At 39.4% G+C, this 23,574-nt stretch overlaps 1 protein-coding gene across 3 annotated transcripts in view; it reads right to left on the bottom strand.

The window, feature by feature from the left end:
• Positions 1–371: 371 nt before the first annotated feature.
• The window catches only part of LOC110051158 (putative ammonium transporter 1), a 23,477-nt gene continuing 274 nt past the window's right edge, over positions 372–23,574 (bottom strand). Inside the window, exons 1-10 of one of the 3 annotated variants that reach the window (XM_020757173.2) lie at positions 17,106–17,326; positions 5,452–5,541; positions 5,027–5,257; positions 4,483–4,589; positions 4,001–4,132; positions 3,408–3,537; positions 3,200–3,300; positions 2,267–2,405; positions 1,899–2,120; positions 372–1,296 (exon numbers count right to left, since the gene is read on the bottom strand). In XM_020757173.2, coding sequence (XP_020612832.2) covers positions 1,043–1,296; positions 1,899–2,120; positions 2,267–2,405; positions 3,200–3,300; positions 3,408–3,537; positions 4,001–4,132; positions 4,483–4,589; positions 5,027–5,257; positions 5,452–5,541; positions 17,106–17,205 — 1,506 coding nt within the window. In that variant the 5' untranslated portion in view covers positions 17,206–17,326 and the 3' untranslated portion in view covers positions 372–1,042. Of the gene's footprint in view, positions 1,297–1,898; positions 2,121–2,266; positions 2,406–3,199; positions 3,301–3,407; positions 3,538–4,000; positions 4,133–4,482; positions 4,590–5,026; positions 5,258–5,451; positions 5,542–11,372; positions 11,607–17,105; positions 17,327–23,574 lie in introns of those variants that run through there. The other 2 variants (XM_020757165.2, XM_020757155.2) reach the window with 2 other exon arrangements.

Raw genomic sequence — 23,574 nt, 5'->3', positions numbered from 1 at the left:
AAGGAGGCTAGGAGTGCAGAAAACATCTGTGCTATGAGACGTCTTTTGAAAATTAACACAGATAAAATGACTTTTCACCAAATTTCCCGCCATTTCGTCTCAGCTAGTTACAAAAAAGTCGCGTGGGTTGTGGACGCATCGCGGGAGTGACATCCTCGGAAGCACTGGGCACCATGTGTAACAATAACTTAAGAGGGATTACCTTAGGTATAAGCCTATTTGGGGGATTCCCTCTCTTACCTTGATAATCTCTTGGTAATCAGTATTGATCGCATCGCAGTCTTGGCGCATTTTTCTTGTGGCACATGTTATATTATCATTTACTTCTTCTCTTCTAAAAGGTGGATTTTACCTAAGCAAGCGAATACAGGTTGAACAAACAATGCCACACAAAATTTATTTGTTAATTTGGTAATTTATAAATACAACTGATGGCGACCAGCAAATTCCTAATCAGAAGAACTAAAAATACAATTCATTATTTATCTCATATCCAGTCCTTTCCTACGACGCTCTCCACGAAGACTGGGTACGACACGGGTACGACACGTACGATACGTGATCACCGAAAGCAAGTAGTCCCTGGATCGTGGATATTGCTACCATCATAACAAACATAACGTTTATTTCGGCTATGCACCGTCGTTGTGATAAAATAGCTGAGAAAATATTAACTAAATGAAGGCGAAGAGTAAGCCATTCAGCCTGGCTGTAATAGACAATAACTGTTTCCGACAATATATAACAGTTTAGATATGGCCTCGGCCTTTCAACTAATTACAATTTATTCCTTCATTTTATCTAGCTACTGCTATCTTTTCTTAGCATGTCCCAGGAATTTCTCCTGCAAAGTAAACAAGCCCTACATAACAATAACATGTGTAGATGTAAGCGGTTTACTAGATATGTACAAAATTTTCAAGTGAAATGTTTACAGCCGAAGCTCAAAAGATACCTTGTCAAAGTGGTATAGTCTTTCTCAAGTGCAGTTCTAACGGAAAATTAAATAAGCAGTTTGGGATGTTTATTGGAAAAGTGTTATTCAAAAAGCTGTGTCCGTGCTCGGGGGGACGTCACTGACCACGAGGCCAGGATTAGAGACGCCCTTTTCTTGAACAGGTGCACCGTTCTTGACTGGGGCGGGGCTGTGGCCGTTCTGGGTTGGACCAACTATATTTAACTGGGCGGTGAAGGGGAAGTTCTGTCTCCCTGCTGCCGGGGACTCGCCAGATCCCCAACCGTCTCCATAACTTGACAGTGGGTACGCGGGCTCACCATGTTTGGGAATGTCAAGACCTAGGATAAAGAGGAATCTCAGGTCAATTTTTCTTTTATTAAAAAAAGATCAATCGTATCATGAGCCAGTTAGAGTAAGTTTTTCGATGAGATTAGATGACAGAAGAGGAATAAATCCATGTTGGAATGAAAAGGAGAAAGACGGTGGGGGCTTACGATGTCAGTCTGCTATCGACAGACAAACTTAGATCATTCAGGGTAGATTTATCAAGGCATTTAAATGAGTGGTGTAGCTTCTTTAAAGCTTGTTCAGGCTATGCGGCGCAATCCAATATGAGCCGTGCTTGAGGTGTAAACTGGACCCTTCGCAGAGTAAGAATTTCGCTGCCTTAGTCGAGCATTGTGAATTGGCAGGTAACACGAATGGATCGTTTCCGACAGACTACAGCCATCTTAGTTATAACCTGGTACAGTGTGACGTAGATTTAGGAATTTTGGATGTAACTAATACACAGACTGAGAAGATGTTGAAAAGTCGGCGCCAGGAGAAAAAACAGACTTGGTGCTAGTACTTGTGACTAATGCGTCAGTGATTGGCAGTACGTCACCGACTCGTATCTCTGGGGATGCTGCTACGAAATCGCGAAAACCAGGCTACTCACCTTTCAACTCGATTTCTTCACTGACGCGGAGCTGTTTAGTGAGGCGCAAGGTAATAAACAAGATGGAAGACAGTACGACAGACCAGGCAATGATAACAAGCACTCCCAGCAGGTTCCATCCAAACAAACGGAATGAATATTCGTTACCGGAATAAAAGATTCCAGTTTCCTTGTTGAATATTGGAACAGACAGCACTCCCCAGATACCACCACCGAGATGAACTGCGGAGTAAAACAATTCCACAAATTAAAATATGTCAGCTAACGCTTGTGGCAGCCACTAAAACAATATGGTCTACTTTGAGTATACGGTGGACTGAGAAACCTAAGAGTTCCAGCTACGATATTAGAGTTCTGGCGTCACTTACCAGCCACAGCATCCAGAGGATCATCAACCCTTAAACGCAACATGAGAGTACTCCAAGCAACGTATGCCATTCCAGCGATGATTCCAATAACGAAAGCAGCATAAGGATGGACAGCATTACAGCCTGCACACAGAGCCACCTATGAAACAAACATATGCACCGACGAGTTAAATCAGTATTAACACCATATTCTTTTCAGGACAGATCACACTGACTGGAATCATTTGATATTCAAGCGTGTGCGTGAAAATGCTTCTGGCAAGAAAGGACTGAAAGAAGAAGGCGAACATATGAACCTAATCAATAACCTAGCTGAATACGAGCCTCTCCTAATTCAGTGGTTTGAGTGCTCCATCGATATTTGGGAGGTCATCGGTTAGAATTCCATCAGGGACTCAAGATTTTTACTTTGTTCCACGCTCGCAACATGCTGGACTTTTAGTCTTTTAGAATGTGATTCATTATTTGTTTTCTTTAATTCTGTTATTTACGATAGAATTCGCTGTTTTGTACTTGAATCGATTTGTTTATTGATAGACTAAAAGGCAACTAACTGCTCGACGTATCGCAATGTTAAATTTTTGGCTCTAGATTACTTTCAGCCTGTCTTAGGGTCCGAGAGAATGTTTATCACTGCGAATGGGGGGTGGGGCAGGGGGGGGGGCAGGGGTTGAGGCATGCCGATCCCTTGCCTCCTCCCGGTACCCCCTAGCTGCGCATCTTGGGTTGATTTACGAGAGTTAAAACAGACTATACTGAAACATGCGAGAACGATAAAGTTGTGAGATGTGGGTGAAAATGGCGACGTAACTGATGTGAGGGTAAGCTTATAGCCACAGAACGGGAACAATGGTAGAGGGCGTTAACCCTGTCCTTCGAGAGAAACCACCCAGAAAAGATCTTTAGGAATAACCCAGGGTTTGGTAGCCATACCATTCCAGTAAGTCCACCATTGATGGTAAAAAGCAAACTCCAGTATTTATCCGCAAAGCCCAAACGCTTGATAATCATGGCGGTCAATGCACCTGCGGCTCCTGCATTACAAGAAAAACACATCGATTAGTTTCTTGAAATTGGAACTACAGTTTAAAATACTTCAACTTTGAGAAAGAAATTTGAATGCATGGTAAGTATAGCCAACCTCCTAAAACAGTGTTCACAATGGCAAGGGCCACGGCGTCTGCGTCACCAGGACTAGCAATGGCTGCCTGGGAACCTCCATTAAAGGCCAGGAAACCAAAGAACAGGATGAATCCTCCAAGGGCTGCTTTCTAAAAAGCACAAAGGAAAACATTTATGTTTATACGCATCTGTCCGAGGGTAGATTGGTTCTAAATATTACATTAAACGCTCCAAACGTTGTGAATAATATCAACCGGCATTAGCATAAACGCTACAGTTGCTGGCATGATACGAATAATTGCTCAAGGAAAATTGAGCACGATATAATAAATACGATTGTCTGACTTGGGTTTAAAATCTCAGAACGCTTCACTGAAGAATGTATGGGCTCATTTTGCTACCCAGAAATTTTGCATATCTCCTTCAATATTACACCAAAGAGCTATCAAATCTCACCGATTACTAACCTACATTTTCCACTTAGTTAGTTTGACTTGAATTACCATTTCGAAGCTTAACTTTTAGATCACGAAACAAAGGATTTCGGAGGGAGATGAATAATGTCCAACCAATTGACTCAACGTCTCAATTAACCTAGAATACGATACATACCGGCACAGTATGACCCGACATCAACTGAGGGGCACCATTAACAAATCTTCCGATTCTTGGACCAACAACGATTGCTCCCACTAAAGCGACTGCACCTCCAAGGGCGTGAACAACCCCACTACCTGCAAAATCCTACCAAAACATAAAGAAAAATTAGCGAGCTCAAGGACATTGCTGAGGACCTATTTTATTTATTTGAAGTATCGGCGGAAATATCTTTCAAGTGACTTGATTTTTGGGTCTACTGACACTGTTTACACACGAGCCATCGTCGGCCCATCATCTCACACCAACATTTTTGGCGGGAAACGACTGAAAGTTGTGACAGACGCGGTTCATAATGGCGGGAAAATCCCAGTTGGATGCAACCTGTAAGATACTTTATGTTTAATGAGCTTGACAGAATTCCAGTCAAATATTGAGCCTTATTCAGTTTTAGACAAAATACATGCGCCATATTGTGAAATACAAGTGCTATGTACCTGGTATGTCACAGACATGGTCACATTGTCTTTAGTATATTCGACACCAACAGCCAGCCAGCCATTTCCATCCCATGCCCAATGAGTGACTATTGGATACACAAAACCTGCGAGAGAACAACAGCGTTTTCTTTGAAGTCGGCCAAACCGGTATCACGCGCAATTGAAAACTTAGAGTAAGAGGATTCAAAGGAGCAGGTTTTAAAGAGCTACGTCACGGTTTGCGCACCTTGGAAAGTTTTGCCTAACTTTTTCATGCAAGTTTGTCGTTTGTAATCCGTGTCAATCCTCTCCATCCTTAACCATCCTTGTTTCGTAATGGTTTATTACTTTATCTGCTGTGTTCTTTCATCTTAGTAAACTATTATTTTCAGGTTTCCTTTAATATAAAGGTAATTTTGTAAGTGGCCAAAATACCGTGACAGAGCTACTTTGACAAAGACAAAAAGTAAACGATTGTACCGTACGGGAAGATCAATCCCCAGCACTAAGTTAACGTCACTGTAAAGAGCACGAAACGTTTTGAAATTCTGTGAAAACTCACCAGTCAGAAACACAGAGTACAGAAGGTAAGCTTTGAACTCAGTTCTCTCGGCCATGGCACCGCTGACAATTGTTGCCGCAGTTGCCGCGAAAACGAAGTGGAAAAACCAGAAGGAGTACTGGTCGGAAGGTAAGTAAGCCAAAGCAAAATACTTGTGTCCAATGAATTTGTTGCTTTCAGCTCCAAAAGCAAAGGCGAACCCAAATAACCAGTAAGCCACCGCACCAATAACTGAAATAAATAATTGAAGTATGAGCCAAAGGTATAAATCAGTATAACATCAGACCCAAGTTTGTAGAAATGTCGAATTTTTTGAGTAGTATTCCTCGTTTTCAGCGAGATACAATTCGCAAAGACTGGGGACAACTCATGCAGTGGGATACCCGTGATTACTTACAAACAAAAGACGATTCTGCTGTACTTACAAACATCCAAGAAATTCTTGATCAAGATATTCGTTGTGTTCTTTGACCTCACTGAACCGGCCTCTAAGAAAGCAAACCCTGTCTGCATAACTGCAAGAAAAAAAACATCACAAATCAAGTGAGACTGGTCGACCTTACAACCTAATCACGTTCAGGCAAAATTAACGATCAGTGCAGGTGACAGGAAATGAAAGCCTTAATGTTACAGTAAAACCAGTATTAAGCGGACACCCTCTATTAAGTGGACGCCAGCTGAAGTGCCAAAGTTTTTTCCCACAGCTAACTGTAAATAAACCTGCATTCAGCGGACACCTCTGTTAAGCGGACGCGGACACCAATATTAAGTCATTTTGTTGCACAAAACCTGTAATAAGCGGACACTTCAAGAGCATTTTACTTCAAATGGTTCAGCTGAGACTCCTTTAACATCGGTCAGCGATGTCGTTTTAAAGCTAAGTGATTATTCCACATTGTTGCATAGATTGACTGGACTTTGTGCTATGCTAGTTTTTGATCTTACACTGCGTTACACTGTGTTACAAAAGGGTTAATAATTAACTATTCTATTGCACAACATATTAGAACCTGTTTTGAGTGGACACCCTGTATTAAGCGGACACTAGTGAGGGTCCCAAGGGTGTCCGCTTAATACAGGTTTCACTGTATAACTCAGATAAAACAAACTTCTCAGTTATTATGGGATGCTTTTAAGTCAACAAATTAACCTGGGTAAGAGAAAGCGAACGAATGATAAAATATCTTCATTTGCCTTGCACAGGGTGCATGTGTTTTGCTGTTGCTAAAACGGAGAAATCCATGCTGCTGCCGGGCTAACGGCGTTACGTTCATTTAGTGTTAGTATGTTTTGGGAATTGAATTTCCGGGATGTACAGCTAGTGTGAGTACGCTGTGTTTCAGACTGTCCCTCACTGTTCTCCAACAGGTGGTATTACCAACAATGGTGGTAATGAACTGAGCGATCCAGTACAGAAACATGTTTTACATAATAAAAAAGGAACACGATTTTGTGTTTACCTTCCGCACAATTAAACTTCACCAGCGAGCTAGTCACATGTTTAAAAGTTGATCAAGTTTGTGAAGCTGACGCCGGGTTTACGCTTGAAACCTCACAAACTCGCTGAGGCGGTGACTTCACCAAACAAAAGATGGTGTTCCATGTCCCCTAGTAATGCGCAGTAAAACCTGCTAGTGGACGTAAGAGCGGAAAAAATCAAGTGCGTTCAGCAATTTTTCTAGGCCTCAAAAGTGCATTGTTTTCTTAGAAACAATTGGAACAACATCTTCTATTCGGTCATGAAAAGATCACGAAAGCGAAAATATTTAGATCAGACTAAGTTGCGGCTAATACGCATGCGCTTGAAAGAAATGAACGGGCATGCGTATTAATGCGCTATACCAAAATAAAGATAAAACATAGACATCGGGTTGGTTAAAGCTTTGAAAGATAAACAAAATAAATTTATGCGAGTATGGCCGTTATTCCTTGATTTTTTTCCTTAATGGCAACAAAACATCTGGAAACAGGTCTTCTATAATTTGCAGACGTTCACAATGCACTCTTAGCTCCAATAGCGGATATACAGCAATTATGTTATAACAGTTTATAAGTAGCTATTGAGGGTTTTGCTTGTTCACCGATACAGCACAAGGCGGTTTCGTTAAAAGCTAATCACTTTAGTCAAACGTTCGCTTGTAAACGCCAAACAAAATATGAATAACGAACGGTCTTTACTGCGGAAGGTATTTGTTGGAGCAGAACTTCAAGGTTCCACAGCCACGCACAGAATTTATCTAAAGAATGAACTTTGTGGAAAAAGGTTTCAAGTACTCACAAAAGATTATGCCGCCCATGAACATTAGAAACAGTTGATCGATGTTCCCACGGAGAATCTCTAAACTCTTTACAGTTTCCGTGAACTGAGCTGGATCGACGGAAACGGTCATTTTGAGTTCTTCTGACTGGTAAAGAACTTATCATGGAAAGTGCTTGAAATACTCAAACGCGTCTCGGCTAGGTTGTCACGTACACTGATACGCACGGAATGACCTTTGAATTGTCTTTGTTTAAGAGTGATTAGTTAGCTGTGGTGCCGATTGTTTGTTCTTTTGCGTCAGATCTTGTGTAGAGGTACACCAAAACAGAACCGACGTTTTTTTTTTTTGAGGGGTTTGTGAAAAGAAAGTGATCAGTTTCCAGAGAAACTGCTGTGCCACGTCGGCAAGCGAGTAAAACTCTCTATGTTGATTGTTTCTTCATCGAGGCGACACTACAAGTCGTCAAAAATCAGAACAAAAATTTGCTTCTGGGCGCCGCCTAGGTCCCCACGGGATCAATGAACGCTTTCCATTATTCATGCATTCTTCTTACATACATACAAAAACAAACCACATTCCTCCATTTTGCTCTAACGCAGGGGTTACCATCGAAAAGTCAACGTTTTGCAATTTCACTAGATAGGCTAACTTGAAGTTGATAATCAATAAGCGTTACTTTGGAGAGGTTTTTCTTTGGAAATTAAAAAAATTCCGTGAAAACCTCTCTGGTAAGGGTTGGTATTGTATAGGAGAATCTTTGTTTACAATATTTACCTCATTAGCATAAGCGATACAGTTTCTGATGGAGCTTCAAAAAAATACTTTTGAATGTTGAAAGGGCACAGCACGATTAACTGTCGCAGAAAATTTCAGCCCGAGGTATTGAATACTTTTTGTGCGACGTGGGTCCAAAGACTACAAAATTTTACAAATAATGTCTGAGCTCATTAGCGCTTTTGCCGCCCAGAAATTTTGCATGTTTTGAACGCCAATTTTTCCACGAATATTACACCCAAAGAGCCAAAAATTTCATCAGTAGAAAGCAGTTATTAGGTTTCACAAGGTCTTAAAATATTTGTAGTCAATTCGCGTCTAGCGTGATCCCTTCTCTGCGCTAAGTCGTATGTTAATAAGGAAAAGATTCTACTAGGTCCAAAGTAGTACTGGAGGCAGTGGTAACAGTAGTAGTAAACCTTTTATTATAAAAAAAAAAAACAATGAAATATCAGGTGAGCTTTCGCGTGGAAACATGATATCTTTACATGTGAAAAGATCACCGTTGTTATGGCTGCCTAATAAATGGCGCCTTTCGCAGCGAAAGTGAAATTGGTTGGTATTTCATTGCTGTTGATATAATAAATAGAACATTACATGGCCTCTTTGAGATACGGAATTTCTCCTCTTGTGTGAAAAATATTTGGGCAAAAAGTCTGGGAAAAGTATGGACAAGTAATTTCAAAATCAAACAAGCATAACGCAAGATGCAGATCAGGAATTACAATTGTAATTGGTCGGCATTGATAACTGGGCACACCGTTTCTTCGCTAGTGAAATTTATCTTTCGTTTTCTGATTGGCTAAGCTTGGAATCAGTGCGATTGTTCAGAGTCAATATAACTGTTCAGCCTTGGTTGTGATTGGGATTTTACACGGGTTTTTGTCAATTCCTGAAGGTAGGTAGGCTACAAGTAGTCGGGTTTTGTTCCTGAAATCCTCCGCGTAGGACCGAGTTAGGAATATGCAAACTAGGGAAACAAACAAGGAGGGAATGGGGGAGAGGCATGAAAAATCGATCGAAAACGCTAGGAAACGAAACCCGTCGCACGTCAGGAAAAGAAAGAGACTACTCCCAGACTTCAAGATAGGGGAGGTTAAGTTCTAGTTTTTGTTAAGTACCTACTAGGATGGTGGAAGTATCTTCTGTTCAGTACTTGTTTACGATTGTGCGAAAAGGACTCCGTCCGTCCATTGACAGCAGGGCATATTGGACTGTAAGGGCTGTTCTTATACTGCACGCCCAATATAATTTTGAGTTGAGGTTTTGAAGGTTTTCGGGCTTTTAATTCTTATCCAGTACAAATTTATCGTCAAATTGTATATTCCGACGTTAGCCATAAAAAAAAGAAAAAAAAAAAAAAAAGCCGGCGATTGTTTTGAACAGCCGTTGTCAAGATAAATAAACCAGAATACAGCGCGTCATTGTTTGACCCAGGTCCTCTCGAGCATTTTTGTTATCCAGTTGCATTGACATATGAAATGCAACTGTTAAAGAAGATAGGCCTTAGTTACGGAGAGTTATATCTTTGACTTCCGCTTTATGCAGTTAAACGGAATCGTGTTTCCGTGCAGAGTGGATAAGAAAATTGTATTTGCTTTGAGAAGTTTAGCTCGCCTGTAAACCTGGAGCTTCTGTACGTGTCTGCTGTGTTTATTGATTCATTCCTTTGTGAACACATCATTCCTTTATAGTATTTCGTGGGCTAACAAGCTCTTTGGCTTTCCTGATCAATGTGAGGATCGATGTGGGAGTCTGGAAATTGCGAGACCAGTTGTTTTGCGCCAGATCCCCTCAGCAAAACGAAATTTCTCAATGAAAAAAGTATCGAAAAAATGTAAAAAATGTAAAACCGTCCACAAACAACACATTAACGGATTATCGTTACTAACTGAAAACTTTCACAGGTCACCGAAGAGAACTTTGGAAATTGAACCAAAAAATCGTTTTTGTTTTTACCTTGCTAGTTTCACGGGGCTTAACAGTTTATTCAGACTGGAGCAGCCAAATATTACTACGCACGTAGAGTATGTGGCCTATATAGCTTTATTAGCATCTCAATGGCGCTTACACCGACCCAAGACCGACTGTTATTTCAAATAACCTGTACCGGACTGCTATAATCTTTAATTTCTACTAGCATTTGTTTAAATTGCACAAATTTACCACAAATCACAGCCTTTTGGCGAGTTGCACAACTAGGAAAGTACGTCTTCTCACTGAACAAATCATGGCCATTCGCCGAGTTACAACTTTGAAATGTATTTTCTGACCACATAATCATGGCCATATGCCGAGCTACACAACTCGGAGAATTTGCCTTCTGACCACAGATCATGGACTTTTGCCGACACCGAGGCTCAGTTACCTATTGTCGACGGCGAGCAGTTCGAGATCTTACACTCCTGTCTTACACACTTCTCGTCACTTCCTTCGAATCTATACACGTGACTGCGTTCGTGCACGCATGACGTAATTTGCCCATGCTGCGGTACTGGAGTTATTTACAGAGAAAATTGTTGCATGCTGTGAACGTAGCATGAGTTAAATCTATTTTAATAAAATAAAATATGAATGAATGATATCAAACAATTGTTGAATTGGGTTTTGTATGATAAGGAATCGTGCAGACCTCAGAAAGTGTTATCCGCTGTGGAATTGACTTTCTGAGGTGAAATAATTGTTTATTACGCAATAGGCGACTGAAGACATCACGCAATAAAAAAAGTAGTAACAAAAGGTCATTGAACAAATGACACGAATATGCCAAATTTGGTTAATGTTTGGTTGTTATGGAACCGATTAAGATAATAAGAAGACAAGAAGTTAGAAACGGAGAAATGTTTTGAATTCTTCTTCAATTAACCTTGCTTTCTCTTCCAAATGGACCGGCTAAATCTGATCAATAAACAAGATGTCGCCTTCTTCGTGTTATTTTTTTTACTTCCTAAGTTAGAAATTACTTTATTTAGTTCAGCACTGCAAAGTGATTTGGCAACAGACCAATTTGTTCACGTTGTTATTGCATGATAGCGGGGTGTTGGTACTTATCGATAATGCTATTCGCCAGCATGTGACATAATCGACACTACGGATTAAATGTTTTTGTCTTAGGAGTTTGTTATTCCACGACATCATCAAGAATCTTCAGCTAGTTAAAGTACATTACCAGAGAACTCTTATTCCATTAAGTCCTGAATCTTGGCCAGTAAACCAGCTTCCTCTCAGATTTCTTACTTACTGAACTAGAAATTCATAGTTGTCGTTTCACCAAAGTCTGAATTTAATGGCAACGAAGATCACATACTTACAGAAAATGATGCAACCCATTACGAGCAAGAACAACTGGTCAAGGTTTCCGCTCAGAGCTTTCACGCTTGCCGCTACGTCTGTTGCAGTTTCGCCTGCCATTTTCGCTCTTGATCTAAGTGCGGTCTGTATCCTAGACCTTCTTCTACAGATTGTGAGCTGATACGCGCGCGCTCGAATGAAACGTTACGGATTAATAAGTGCATGAACCATGAACTGTTTTCTTTGTAAATCCACGTGATAGAGCAATGTTCTCACGACATGCAGAAACAACACGGCACGTCAATTCGATTTTGCATATAAACTCTGACCTCTATAAGCAAACAAAGCCGGCTTCCACTTAAGAAAGAGACCGGAGTGTTCTAGCCTTTCGTGGATTTTTATTTGTTACGCTCTTTCCATAGCGTGTTTCACGAAACAATTATGCTATGTTGGGACGTCATCTGAAGAGCAGATTTTTGGTTTTGTTATTTAAATGCGCAAACGATGAAAAAATGAACTCTTTGTTTCACCAATCTTCTCGATCTCTCGTTGGTCAGCTAATCAACATCTCTCCTTCCACTTCCTCCCTGAGGCCTATTTTGGTCGTGCACACTAACAGTATCTCTTTCTACAGTGACAGCTATACTGATATCAGATTTCGAGCTAAAAAGATTGACAGTCAAAACGCTACTGGCTGAGTTTTGTCGAGATAGCTCAAGATGTCGGTTGCGTGGGGGTGATGTTAGCCACTGAAAGACTTCATGCATAACTAAACAGGCACCCGTTGCGCCATCAACTTTGCCTTGGCCTTTGAAGCTCTCTGTTAGTAGAAAACCGAACAAAACATTTTGGGCATCGTTATTTTAAGTGTAATCCTTTGCGAGACAATGCACGCAATACCAAACCAAATGCTTCGAACAAGACATGTAATTTGTAGATTGAGGTGGAGGCAAACACCTCAGAGGTTAGGTTAACTCGTGGAACAGAATATACCAATTCCGGGTAAAATATTATGTAGTATTATACCCTAGAATTTATATACCTTATAATATTATGCTGGATTCTAGAAAGATCTAACGCACGTTCTTATTGGTTGATTGCTGGTCACGTTGCAATAGCTAAATCCAGTGTTGCCGGCCTGTGACACTTGAAAAACAAATTTCGTCAGCTTTATCGAACGAGGTAGTCTAATATCATAAACCTCAAATTTCTTATCAGAACCCCTAGCCAACTTCAGCCTCTTATTTCCTACTTATGTTTATGAGAAGTTGATAATTGCTAGAAGTCTACATCTCATATTACGACGCGCGCTCCGCTGAGATTAGCGAGTAGGTTATTTTTAGACGTAACTTTAAAAAGATTTGAAAAATTTAAAAAATTTAAAAAAGCATCTCTCGAGAAGGATATTGCATACCAAAACGAAGGATGATGAAATGAAAATGAACAACAACGTAATATGCCGTTTGACGCTTTTCGAACTTTTTCCCTCCACTTTTGCACCGCCCCAATTCACTAATTTCGTTCGGTAGCGAAAACTATTTTCGGACTTCAGTGGCCCGCCAGGTTTTCTTTAATTACTTTTTAAAGCAACAGTGCGTGTGACGGTTTAAAATTACTCCCACAAATGACGGAGATAAAAGTAAAGAAGCTTATACATCTTGTGATTACAGCATAATTACACTCCATGTATTTTGTTAGGTTTAGGGTACGGCTTTTGATGAGATGAACGTTCGGTTGAAAGCCAATGTTAAATAAACTGTTACTGAATTGCGCCGTAATGATCGCATACGGTGTGTTACATTTTTCTGGTTTCTTTTAGCTCCTGTTTACGAACAGGTACGGAAAACCTCGTGCTAAGGTACTAGCTAGAGAGTCAAAGATGCCACGCGTTTACAAGCAAAAAAAAAGGGTTACTCTACTCTCCGGGACAACTCCGACTGGTCAAGCTTTAGTTAACTGATAATAAACTTCTTCCCATAACCTGTTTTCACTTGAATTACGCACTTTATCAGTTCCACTGAAATCATTTCAATTTCTAATCACGTAAATAAAACCCTTAACGGTAATGTTCTTTTGTTTTGGAGGAATTTGACGGCAAAACGTTAAACAATTCTGCAAAGGAATACTTGTATTTACATTGTTTTAGCGGCAGTAGTCCGTGAGTAACATCATCTCGAAAATTTCGGCGCAAATTATGTGCCGTTATTCGAAATTTTTTCTAACCAAAACCAAAACTAAAACAGCAAGGGTTTCCCTAGCGCGAGGGTAATTCTACCTTCTTTGTAAACACTCCTACTATAAATAAAACATGCTACAACATTTAGTGTTACACGCCGTGCTTTCGTGACTGTCTATCTATATGAATTTGTAAGATTTATTGTGATTTACTTTCGTCTCAGATATATAACAACAATCCTAGGCAATATCAAATCATTTTGCCCTAAATTTCATTTCAGATGTAACACATAAGTATGTACGTAAAAAAGGTTGTATTTCTACCATTTCCAATAAATTTTTATGCTTCAGTGGTACGTGGTATAAAGATCTTCGTTAGTGGAGCAATACGATTTTAAAATAACAACACATCACTCAGACATGGAGGATGATCCGCCTGCGCTATTACTGGCAAATATAAATCAAACTTAAAAGGGAGAATCCCAAGGCTAAACAGCTGCACAGCTACTGCTAGTAGCCGTTAATTCCACTTAGCCGACTATGTGACTCTGGACCGAACAAGCCGCGGCAAGCAAGCAACTCCGCAAAGTAAGCGAGCGAGCGAACGAGGTTGCGAGCGAGCAAGTAAGCAAGAAAGCAAGAAAGCAAGAAAGCAAGAAAGCAAGAAAGCAAGAAAGCAAGAAAGCAAGAAAGCAAGAAAGCAAGAAAGCAAGAAAGCAAGAAAGCAAGAAAGCAAGAAAGCAAGAAAGCAAGAAAGCAAGAAAGGTAGGAAGCGGGCGAGCAAGCAAGCAAGCAAGCAAGCAAGCAAGCAAGCAAGCAAGCAAGCAAGCAAGCAAGCAAGCAAGCAAGCAAGCAAGCAAGCAAGCAAGCAAGCAAGCAAGCAAGCAAGCAAACAAGCAAGCAAGCAAGCAAGCAAACAAGGAATCAATCAACCAATCAACCAATCAATCGGCAACGAAATTTTAATAACCTCGAAAAATAGCTCCAAGGCACATTTTGGTGTTAATTTGAAACAATTTCATCAATATAGTGCTGATAGTTCATTTACAATTATTATGCAAAATATATGGTTGGTAATGTTATGATTTACTTGAAATCAAACATATAGAAGTTCTTATTGTCGTACATTCCACATGCCATACACCAAAGGCAAAATACTGGCATTAGCTTTTTATCGCAAATCTGGTTCGGGTAAATTCCACGTCAGTTCCGATTTTGAGTGTCATTTTCGGTTTATCGTTTTCCATGCAAATATCGATTGCCCTAAAAATACATAGCTATGCAATATTCCAAACTTCGATCAATCTTCTTGCAATGACTTGTGTAATTTTTAAATCGATCCGATTAAGGGAAGACCATAAAAATCTAATCATGGTTGAAAATTCTAAGGCCCAGTTCAGGCGCCGAACGTTTCATGAGCAGAACATAATCATGTTCGAATTTGGACCGAAAATTATCAAAGTACGCCTGTTGATTCGAACTTAATTCGCCGAAAGTTATTTAGTTTGAACCAAATAACATGGAAATGTCAGCGACTTTCAAGCAAAGTGTAAACTACTTGAAAAAAACGTTACAAGAATTTACACATTAGGTTCGGCACATGAAAAGGTTGACGCCGTTTCAAAGCCGAAATTCCCTCCGTTTTTAGCCGTTCTCAGCTGATTCAGCCGCCGAACTTTTCGTGTACTTAATTCAACGTATTAGGTTAGGCTCATGAAAATTTCGGCGTCTGAACTGGGCTTAAAGTATTACACATGTAGAAGAAACTGTAGAGAGACTTCCTATTCGCCATCCCACTCTGTTGCTTTTTCTTAGTAGGTCTTGTGTTGACATTTCGTCCTTCCTTAAGAACAGAAGCCTAGAGTGTGTCGCTCAGGTTGTTACATTTCTAACAGTTTAATTTTTATAGTCGCTTATACCGTACACGATTGTGGACAAGCCAGTATCAAAGTCGATGCCAGAAATACCAAGGGGACGATACACTCTAGCCCTAATGCGCTTTCGTATGAAAACGCATACGTTTTGATGCGTTTTCGCCTATCGTCCACGCTAAAACGACCGACAACGCTGATGAAAACGGAGGCTTTCGAAAACGGTTTCAAAAGCCTTTTGAAAACACATCGTTTTGAAAATGCTCCGTTTATAGTGTGGATAGGCGAAAACAGAGCGGCTTTCGAAAATGATGCCGAAACAAGCGACGTTTCCATCAGCATTTTCGGCGTGCGTTTTAATAGTATGGACAACAGGCGAAAACGTGTAAAAAAGAATCCGTTTTCATACGAAAACGCTTTTTGGGCGAAATGTTTTTCCTCGTTTTCGTTGAGACGAAAAGGGATACTTTTAAAAACGCAGCAGTGTAGTGGGGCCCTCAATCTAGTTGTAATTTTTGACGCTATAGTTTTAGGTATTGTCTATATGCGATTACGCTGACGTTTATTTTTCAATCATGATCGCTATTGTTATGCATGTAAAAGAGTGGTATAAATAGTGATTTCCTGTTGTAACACATTCCAATATTTTGACTCAGTTGGCTTGGGGTGTTTACGAAGAGAGCTTACGTAATTACAATATTTTGCTTTGTCAGTGCGCTCGCTATTTATGTATGACTTATGACTGTATGTGCGTGATGTGAATATCATCAATTTTGTCGTGTTAATGGCGAAAAATACTTTCACTTTTTAGCTAAGATTTATTTGATTATTTTTTATCTATAGTACTTGTTGAATTATCTAGAGCGTATCTTACGTTTTAACAAATGTACAGTATTTGTTATAAAGAGAACTGAGATCTTCTTGTCCAAGATAACGGCTGTTTCTTTCGGGTTGTATGTTATGTAATTATGTTATGTAATTATGCTGCGCTATGGGTGCTTAAGTAAGGTTTCAGCTAGGAATTTACGTTGCCACTCGAAGGGATCTCCTATTTTTTTGATGGGCTTGCTCACGGAAATTTCCTTCTGGACATTAATTGATTCTTTTAGTATTCTAGTTAACAAACTACCTGAGTTTTTAAAGGAACTGTCTTACGGATTTTAGCCAAACCAGACATGTGAAGATGGCCGTCATTGAGTGCCATAAAAGTGGGCATTTAGAACAGTGAAGGAACATTTCAATAACGCAACAAATACTGACACGAAATGTACGGATGAACAGAAACTGAAGACGATTAAAACGGATAGCATTCTCACAAGCTTTTAGCCTGAAATGTTTTCAAAAATAATCCCGTTTGTTTGTCAACCTGGGAGACATATTTCTTTGTAATGAAGCTGTGGTTAGATCATCCATAGAGGTAATTTCTTTCGCTTACATTGAGTTTGTTAGCGAGTATCTAGCAAACTTAATAAAGTTGACTAACTCCGCCGTGACTTAAGGTAAGCCGGCGTTTAATTTATGTCTGTTCAACAAACTAGATGATCCGTGAAATACGTCTGATTTTGCTGGCTACCTATAATGTAGAAATTATTTTGTTGAAGTTTCAACTTATGGTATCATGATTCGACCTCAGTGATGGCTGAATTGCTGGCCGCAGTGAAAAACTGACTAATGTAAAAGTCTAAATACTTGGAAAAACATACTCACAGAAAATAATGCAGCCGAACACCAGTAAAAACATCTGATCAAGGTTTGCTTTGAAAGTTTTCACAGTTTCGTTAAGGTCTGCTGCAGTTATGTCGGCCATTCTTGACTTCTGCTCGAGTAGTCGTTGTTGAATGATTCGCGCTGATTATTAAAGAGTTAGAGAAATAAGGGAGGACGTTTACAACAAGCAGTGGGCGGTCGGATCAAACACCGCGTCAATGATTAAACTGATTTATGAAAACGTTTTAAAAAAGAAAACGGAAGTTAACCCACGTAATTATGAAGGTGCGTTCACGACTGGCGGAAATATGACCTCCCCACGAACCCGTCAATATTCGACTTTGCATCCAAATTTTGTCATTGTTCGGAGTTGCCATGGTTACCTCATAACAGAATTAGAAAGTTGTATAATTTGGCCCATTGGTGGTCTATTATCAATTGCACTTTTTCAAAAACGCTTTTCACGAAACAAAGCGTCTGCTCTGATAAATAATGTGTTATTGCATCATTTGTTTTTTTATTTATCAACAAGTTGAAACAGCAGGCAACAATTCTCTCCTTGGTACATAAATATCACCAGGTGGCGGATGTTTTAACATCAGTTTTCGGAGTTAAAAAAAAAAAAGAATCTCAAACACTATTTACTGATTTTTTGTTTCATACGTAAACAAGCTCAAGAAGAGTGAGTGTTCTCGCTTGAACTGACTTCAAGCGTAACTAAATGAGGAACGCGACAGTAATTTGCTTTTAGACTCTGCGGCTCTGTGCCAACACAAAAGGGAACAAAGCAATTTTACGCACGTTAGTTTTATGAGCGATTCTTTGTTAAACAACACACGGAATGCCAAAACTGAGTGCTTCCATCATGAAATTTAAACTGTAGGCTGAGGTAGAGATAGTGAAAACCTCAGAGGTTAGCTTCTAAGTCGAAATGAAATAGAATATACCTTTTTGTGGGCACGGTATTATGTAATGTAGGAAGAGTTAAGTCCAATCTAACACGCGCTCTTACTGGTTGATTGACAGTCACGTTGCAATAACCTAAATAAGTCAAATTAAACTTTGCTTATCGGAGCTCGTTTTATCGAACAGGATAATAAGTGATAGGCAATTAATAAGTGTTGTAACGAGGTAGTCTAATATTAGCCTCAAGGTTTCTTTTTAACCTCCTCACTATCATCTGCCTTTTGTTTTCTATTGTTTACAAACTTCTGTGTTCAGTACTGTATACGTAATTTTTACCTCAATGTGTGGCATAAAAATACCGATTTCTACCGATTTCCAGTACGAATCGATAATAATAGGTGCGGAATTCGTAGCTGTTTGGCTTCTAGCTAAGCAGTAGCTTACAGACCTTGTATAGTTGCAGTGAGTTAGCCTCCTTGTTTAGTTTTTAGGGGCAGCTTTTGAAAATGAAATTTCAACTAAATGTTCAATTTTTGCTGAATTGTACCATATTGCTCGCATATGTTATGCTCGGGAGGGTTTCTTAGTTAGTAACAGATATCCAACGCCGTGGTTAACAATTACTTTCTTGGTGTCCTTTTAAACGAAGCTGATCTAGCCATTTCATTTTGTACCTTTGGTTTTATAACATACAGTGATTAGACTTCTTTGAAAAAAACGTTTTGCAAAAATCCGTAAAATGGTTGATGAGTAAGACAGTATTTCAACCGAGGATATTGCAGAACCATTACAGTTAAATTTATCAACAGTTTATCTTCCTTCAATCAATTTGTTTGATAACCATCTTCTTTTTCGTTGAAATATGTCAGTTTTGGCATTTAAATACAGTAAAACGTTTTAAGGAGCCCAGTGGATGGTGAAAATAATTTGATCTTGGAAAACTTTCAAAAACGATACCGAATTAGTTCTATTTAACAAATAGATTCCATGTTGCCGTGCGTCTGTTCAGTAATAGATCACAGATGACGTTAAAATGTGGTAAGAACAAAAAAGTGGCACACGAGGCGATAGCCGAGTGTGTCACTGATGTTCTTACCACATTTTGACGTCTTCTGTGATCTATTACTGAACAGACGCACGGCAACATGGAATCTATTTGCTTTATATAACAACGAAACAAACTGCTACAGATAAAGCTTTTTTCATTTCAAAATCTCTCAACATAACTCGAAAGCCGGCCTTTGCTCACTTTGGCAAACACGAAAAAAGCCATTTGACGTATTCTATTATCTATACAAATTGAAGCAATCTCATTGGTTGGTAGCAAAGAATTGTGATTGGTCCAGGAAAATCAGGCCACTGTCAAACTTGACTCGAGCGTCGCTTCTCGTGGAGTGAAAACTTCAGCGAAAGCAGAATTGAACTGCGAAATCTACAAATCTTAAAGGAAATGCTGGATAAGTTAAGTCAGTTTTTGTCATCAGAGCAGCCCTGTGAGCCGAAAAGCTTGGATGTTGCCTCGAATATTGCAGGAGTTCAAAAACTACGCTCGGAAAAATTGCGGCTGCGGTCAACCTGGAGGCCATTCGATTCGAGTTTTGAATGAAAGGAGCGTTAGTGATGGTGGAAATTTGTGTCGTCTGTGGTTGGTGATTCTCAAATCAGTTTGAAATAGTGTCGGAGACACCTTTTAGCTGCGATACAGTTGGCCGTGAGCTGCAGTAAGCTATACTTTGCTCGCTGCTGTGCCCTGAAACGGACTGGAACATTCGCATCGGAAAGCAAGGTGATGTGTTTATTTTAACTGATTTTAAGAAGTGGTTTTGATGTTTTATTCCAGACAATCTGGCACTGTGTCAACAATTATTTTGAGACTGAGAAAAGTTCAATGTTTTAAATAAATTAATCTCATAAACATTTTGTTTATTGGGTTTGTTAAATTCGAGATAAAGCAATGGTTCTTCTCGGCTTACCAAGACTAATTTTTAGTTTGTGTTTGGTTTAGTCTCGCTCGACTGCCGACTGAGACTGCTCGAGTATTTTTTCTGAGTCATTTTCTAAAACAGAAACGGCTTTATCTTTCTTCTTCCTGCTAGACTATGCTTCTGGTAGCTGTTCGATGCCTGGACAAGACTTTCTTGTACCTTATCTTTTGCCCAGTCATGTAAAATATTATCTAAGGCCCAGTTCATACGTCGCATTTCTGTCGTGTCGAATTCAATGCAATTAAGTGCGACAGAAATACGACTGTGGATTCATACGTCGCACTTGTGTCGCACTTAATTCAGAATTTATACTGTCGGGTATGTCGGCCAGCGGAAAATGTTTTAAACGTAGAGTATTCAATATGGCGGACGAAAATACCCAGCGACGAAGGACTTTAATTTTGCGAAAAATTGTCCGCCAATAGAACGAGAAGGAGAAGGCTGACAACAGAGCAGTATGTGTTGCAATATGTTCAGGTCGCATTGGGTCGAGAATGGCTAAGTTTCTTCTTTTTCTTTGGCGGGAAGACATTTACGCATGCTCAATACATTAACATAACGTATGCATTAGATTCGACACGGCAGAAATCCGACGTCTGAATCGGTGTCGCATTTCTGTCGGATGATGCGACAGGACCAGTCGAACGTGCGGCAGAAATGCGGCAGCCGATTCAGACGTCGAATTTCTGTCGAATTTAATTCATTGAATTGAATTCAACACGGCAGAAATGCGACGTATATGAACCGGACCTAAATTCTCAAATCTTTCCGCCATTTTAAAACACAGAGGGAAAACTTTGAAATGATGACGTCAGTCGTGCATCTGTCCTTTAATAGATCATAGGCGAGAACCAATGAAAATGCGAGAATAACTTGGGTTATTATATAAATTATTATTGATGACAACAGATGACAACGAGTTTCATTCAAGATGCATTCAAGCACATCTTGAAAAGGAAAACTAGAGGTCAACCCTGTGGCGTTTCCCTATTACTACAATACAATCGAATTACTATATTACAATTAAATTTTTGAGTGAAAATATTTAACGAGCAATGGAGATCAGTGTCGAGTTTCAGCAGTAATTGCCTTTTCCAAACTAAAACAAGGCTTCATCTGTTGTAGTTTAAAAATGAATTTGCAAAAACAAACTTACTCAACTTCTATTTACTCTTGTCTCAAATATATCATTAGTATAATCCAAGTCAACGAAAAATCTCTAAGTAATCTCAAATCATTTTGACCTAAATTTTATTGTAATTATTTGCATGATATCTTTATGAAATCTTCATGTTAGAGTACATCACACGACATGTTTGTTATTGGAGCAACTGAGTTCTACCTGTGCTATTACGAACAAACGTTATTCAAACTAAAAGAGAAATATCACAAGGATAGCGGGTTGTTGTGTGATCGGATTTTATGGCTGCCCAACACTGGCGGAATCAGCCGAAAACGCGTCTAAGGAGCTTTCCTGTTACCCGAGAAGGACAAATCAGATCAACAACCAACCATGTACGCTTTTCACATTTCACATTTCATACACGTTTGGAAAGACCAGAGAAAGTCTGTTTCGTGAGCAACCTCAAAGAAATAAATACGTGTTGTTATAGCTTATTATGAATACGTGCGCGGGAAGTATTAGATAAATATTAACGCAAGGACTTGACACTACTGACGTGCAAAAAAATACCAAGGGTGTGTAGCCCGGTTGTTTAGAAATAACATCTAAATGTCAAGAAATCGAAAGACACTGAAAACAATCGAAAAGAAAGCGAAAGTTGTAGGAAAAACGGCATATAATCTCTGACTTGAAATTAGTTAGCTGAATTTAAAATTAGTAAGACGAGTAATACATTTCAAACATATTACGCGTCAATCACTAAGTGCATCTACTATACAGGTAAATACTAACGAGACGTACATGGTTTTTTTGTCAACAAAACCCTTTTGTTGGAGAGACTGTTGTTTGCATGATTACACATAAAGTGGAGCGGATTTCAGAGTTCGGTTGAGTTCGTCTGTCTTGTGCCTCTCGTAAACAAGTTTATCGTTCACGTGCTAATTTCTTTCGAAAAAGTGAAACAACAAGGTCATTCGAAACAACGCTTGGTCTGATACATGAATGATATTGGACCGGCAATGTAACAATCTGATTGGTTGATCTCTGAACTAACTTCGTCATGTCAAAAAGAAAGGTTACGCTACTGCAACTGTTACTGACATCAGACTGAATTTTAATACCCGGCATGGTTTTGTTGTTGACAAAAAGTCAGCCATGCAAAAGGTGCGATGCAGAAACATATTACCCAATTTAAAAAAAAAAAAAACTGTTTACCAAGCGTAACAGTACGTACTTGAGCGCTACAGTTTTCAAAGAAAGCCAGAATGTAATTAGGTCTCGGCTTGTGTTTTTAAAAATTTTTCTTTCTTTCCATTACCACGTGAATACCCCGGGCGCGGGGTGAACTTGACCGATAGTCTTGTTTTGGGAGATAAAGTCGCCAGGTGTTACATTCTTTGCGATCTTTCAGTCGTTGTCGCTAATCACTCTACCTTTAAAATGGCCACACGAAAAGCTGGTCTGGTTCACGTGTTCTAAGCTATACCAAGAACACTAAACTGACCGATGTTTTTGAGTGACTTGTCTCGGCGTGTGGCGGGACGAGTAGAATGTCAGAAACGTAAATTTATGTTTTTTTGCCATGTTGTTAATTTGCTATTTATGCACTGTATTTACTCTCCATGATATTGTATGCAAAGGTTTTTCAAATGTAGTCGCACCGCACTGTACAGTCACAAAATAGTCATAGAGAAGCTTGTTCTAAGAAATAACAAGAAAATATACCAAACGATAATCTTTTTCTACGTTGTCTCGCTGTCCTTTATTCCAGTATATTTTGACTATGTGTGATGCGACACTGAAAATATATTGCCTTTAATTGCCCTTAAGGACGAGAAAGATTTGCCCTCTTGAACTGAAGTTGCATATCTTTTATCTACTTCTTCTATTTTGTTGTATTATTGAATTATCTAAAAAATATGACAGCTTTTTATCAAATATAGTTCTTGAATTTTCTTGATGAAGATAAAGTCTGTTTGCGTCGATATGCCGGTTTGTTACGTAATTATGTTATGCTTTGCGTGTTTCAAGGAATTTTTCCTTCGGGAGTTGTCGTTCGAAGGCAGTTTTGATCGCTTCGCTAACGCAAATTTACTTATAATAAAGTACATAAGTTAACAGGTATTAGTGTACTAGTTAAAAAAAAACACCCTGTTATAGATGTCGGGAACTTAGTCTGATCACCAACAGAGATGCCCCCTCAAATAGACCTGGTTTTGTTGTTTGTGCAGTGCTCAGTTAGGAATTGCTATGATTTCGCCGGTTTCAAAGCAAAACAATGAGACAACAACCGTTGGCCCCTGGTTTATTCTGGGTCACTCCCGAAGGAACGGCTTCCACGTTGTTATGACGAACACGACAAATTGAAGTTTTGGAAAGAATAGGAGGTTCTGCTTCAGGAGAGGTTGAGAGTAATTGTCTCAATATTTTGCACATCGGCTACGAAAAAATGACT

The sequence above is a fragment of the Orbicella faveolata genome, unplaced genomic scaffold, assembly GCF_042242905.1.
Source record: "Orbicella faveolata isolate gen_17 unplaced genomic scaffold, um_ofav_v1 contig_2, whole genome shotgun sequence".
Lineage (NCBI taxonomy): Eukaryota > Metazoa > Cnidaria > Anthozoa > Scleractinia > Merulinidae > Orbicella > Orbicella faveolata.
The sequence above is the reverse complement of the archived record's forward strand: the minus strand, read 5'-3'. Positions and strand labels throughout refer to the sequence as shown.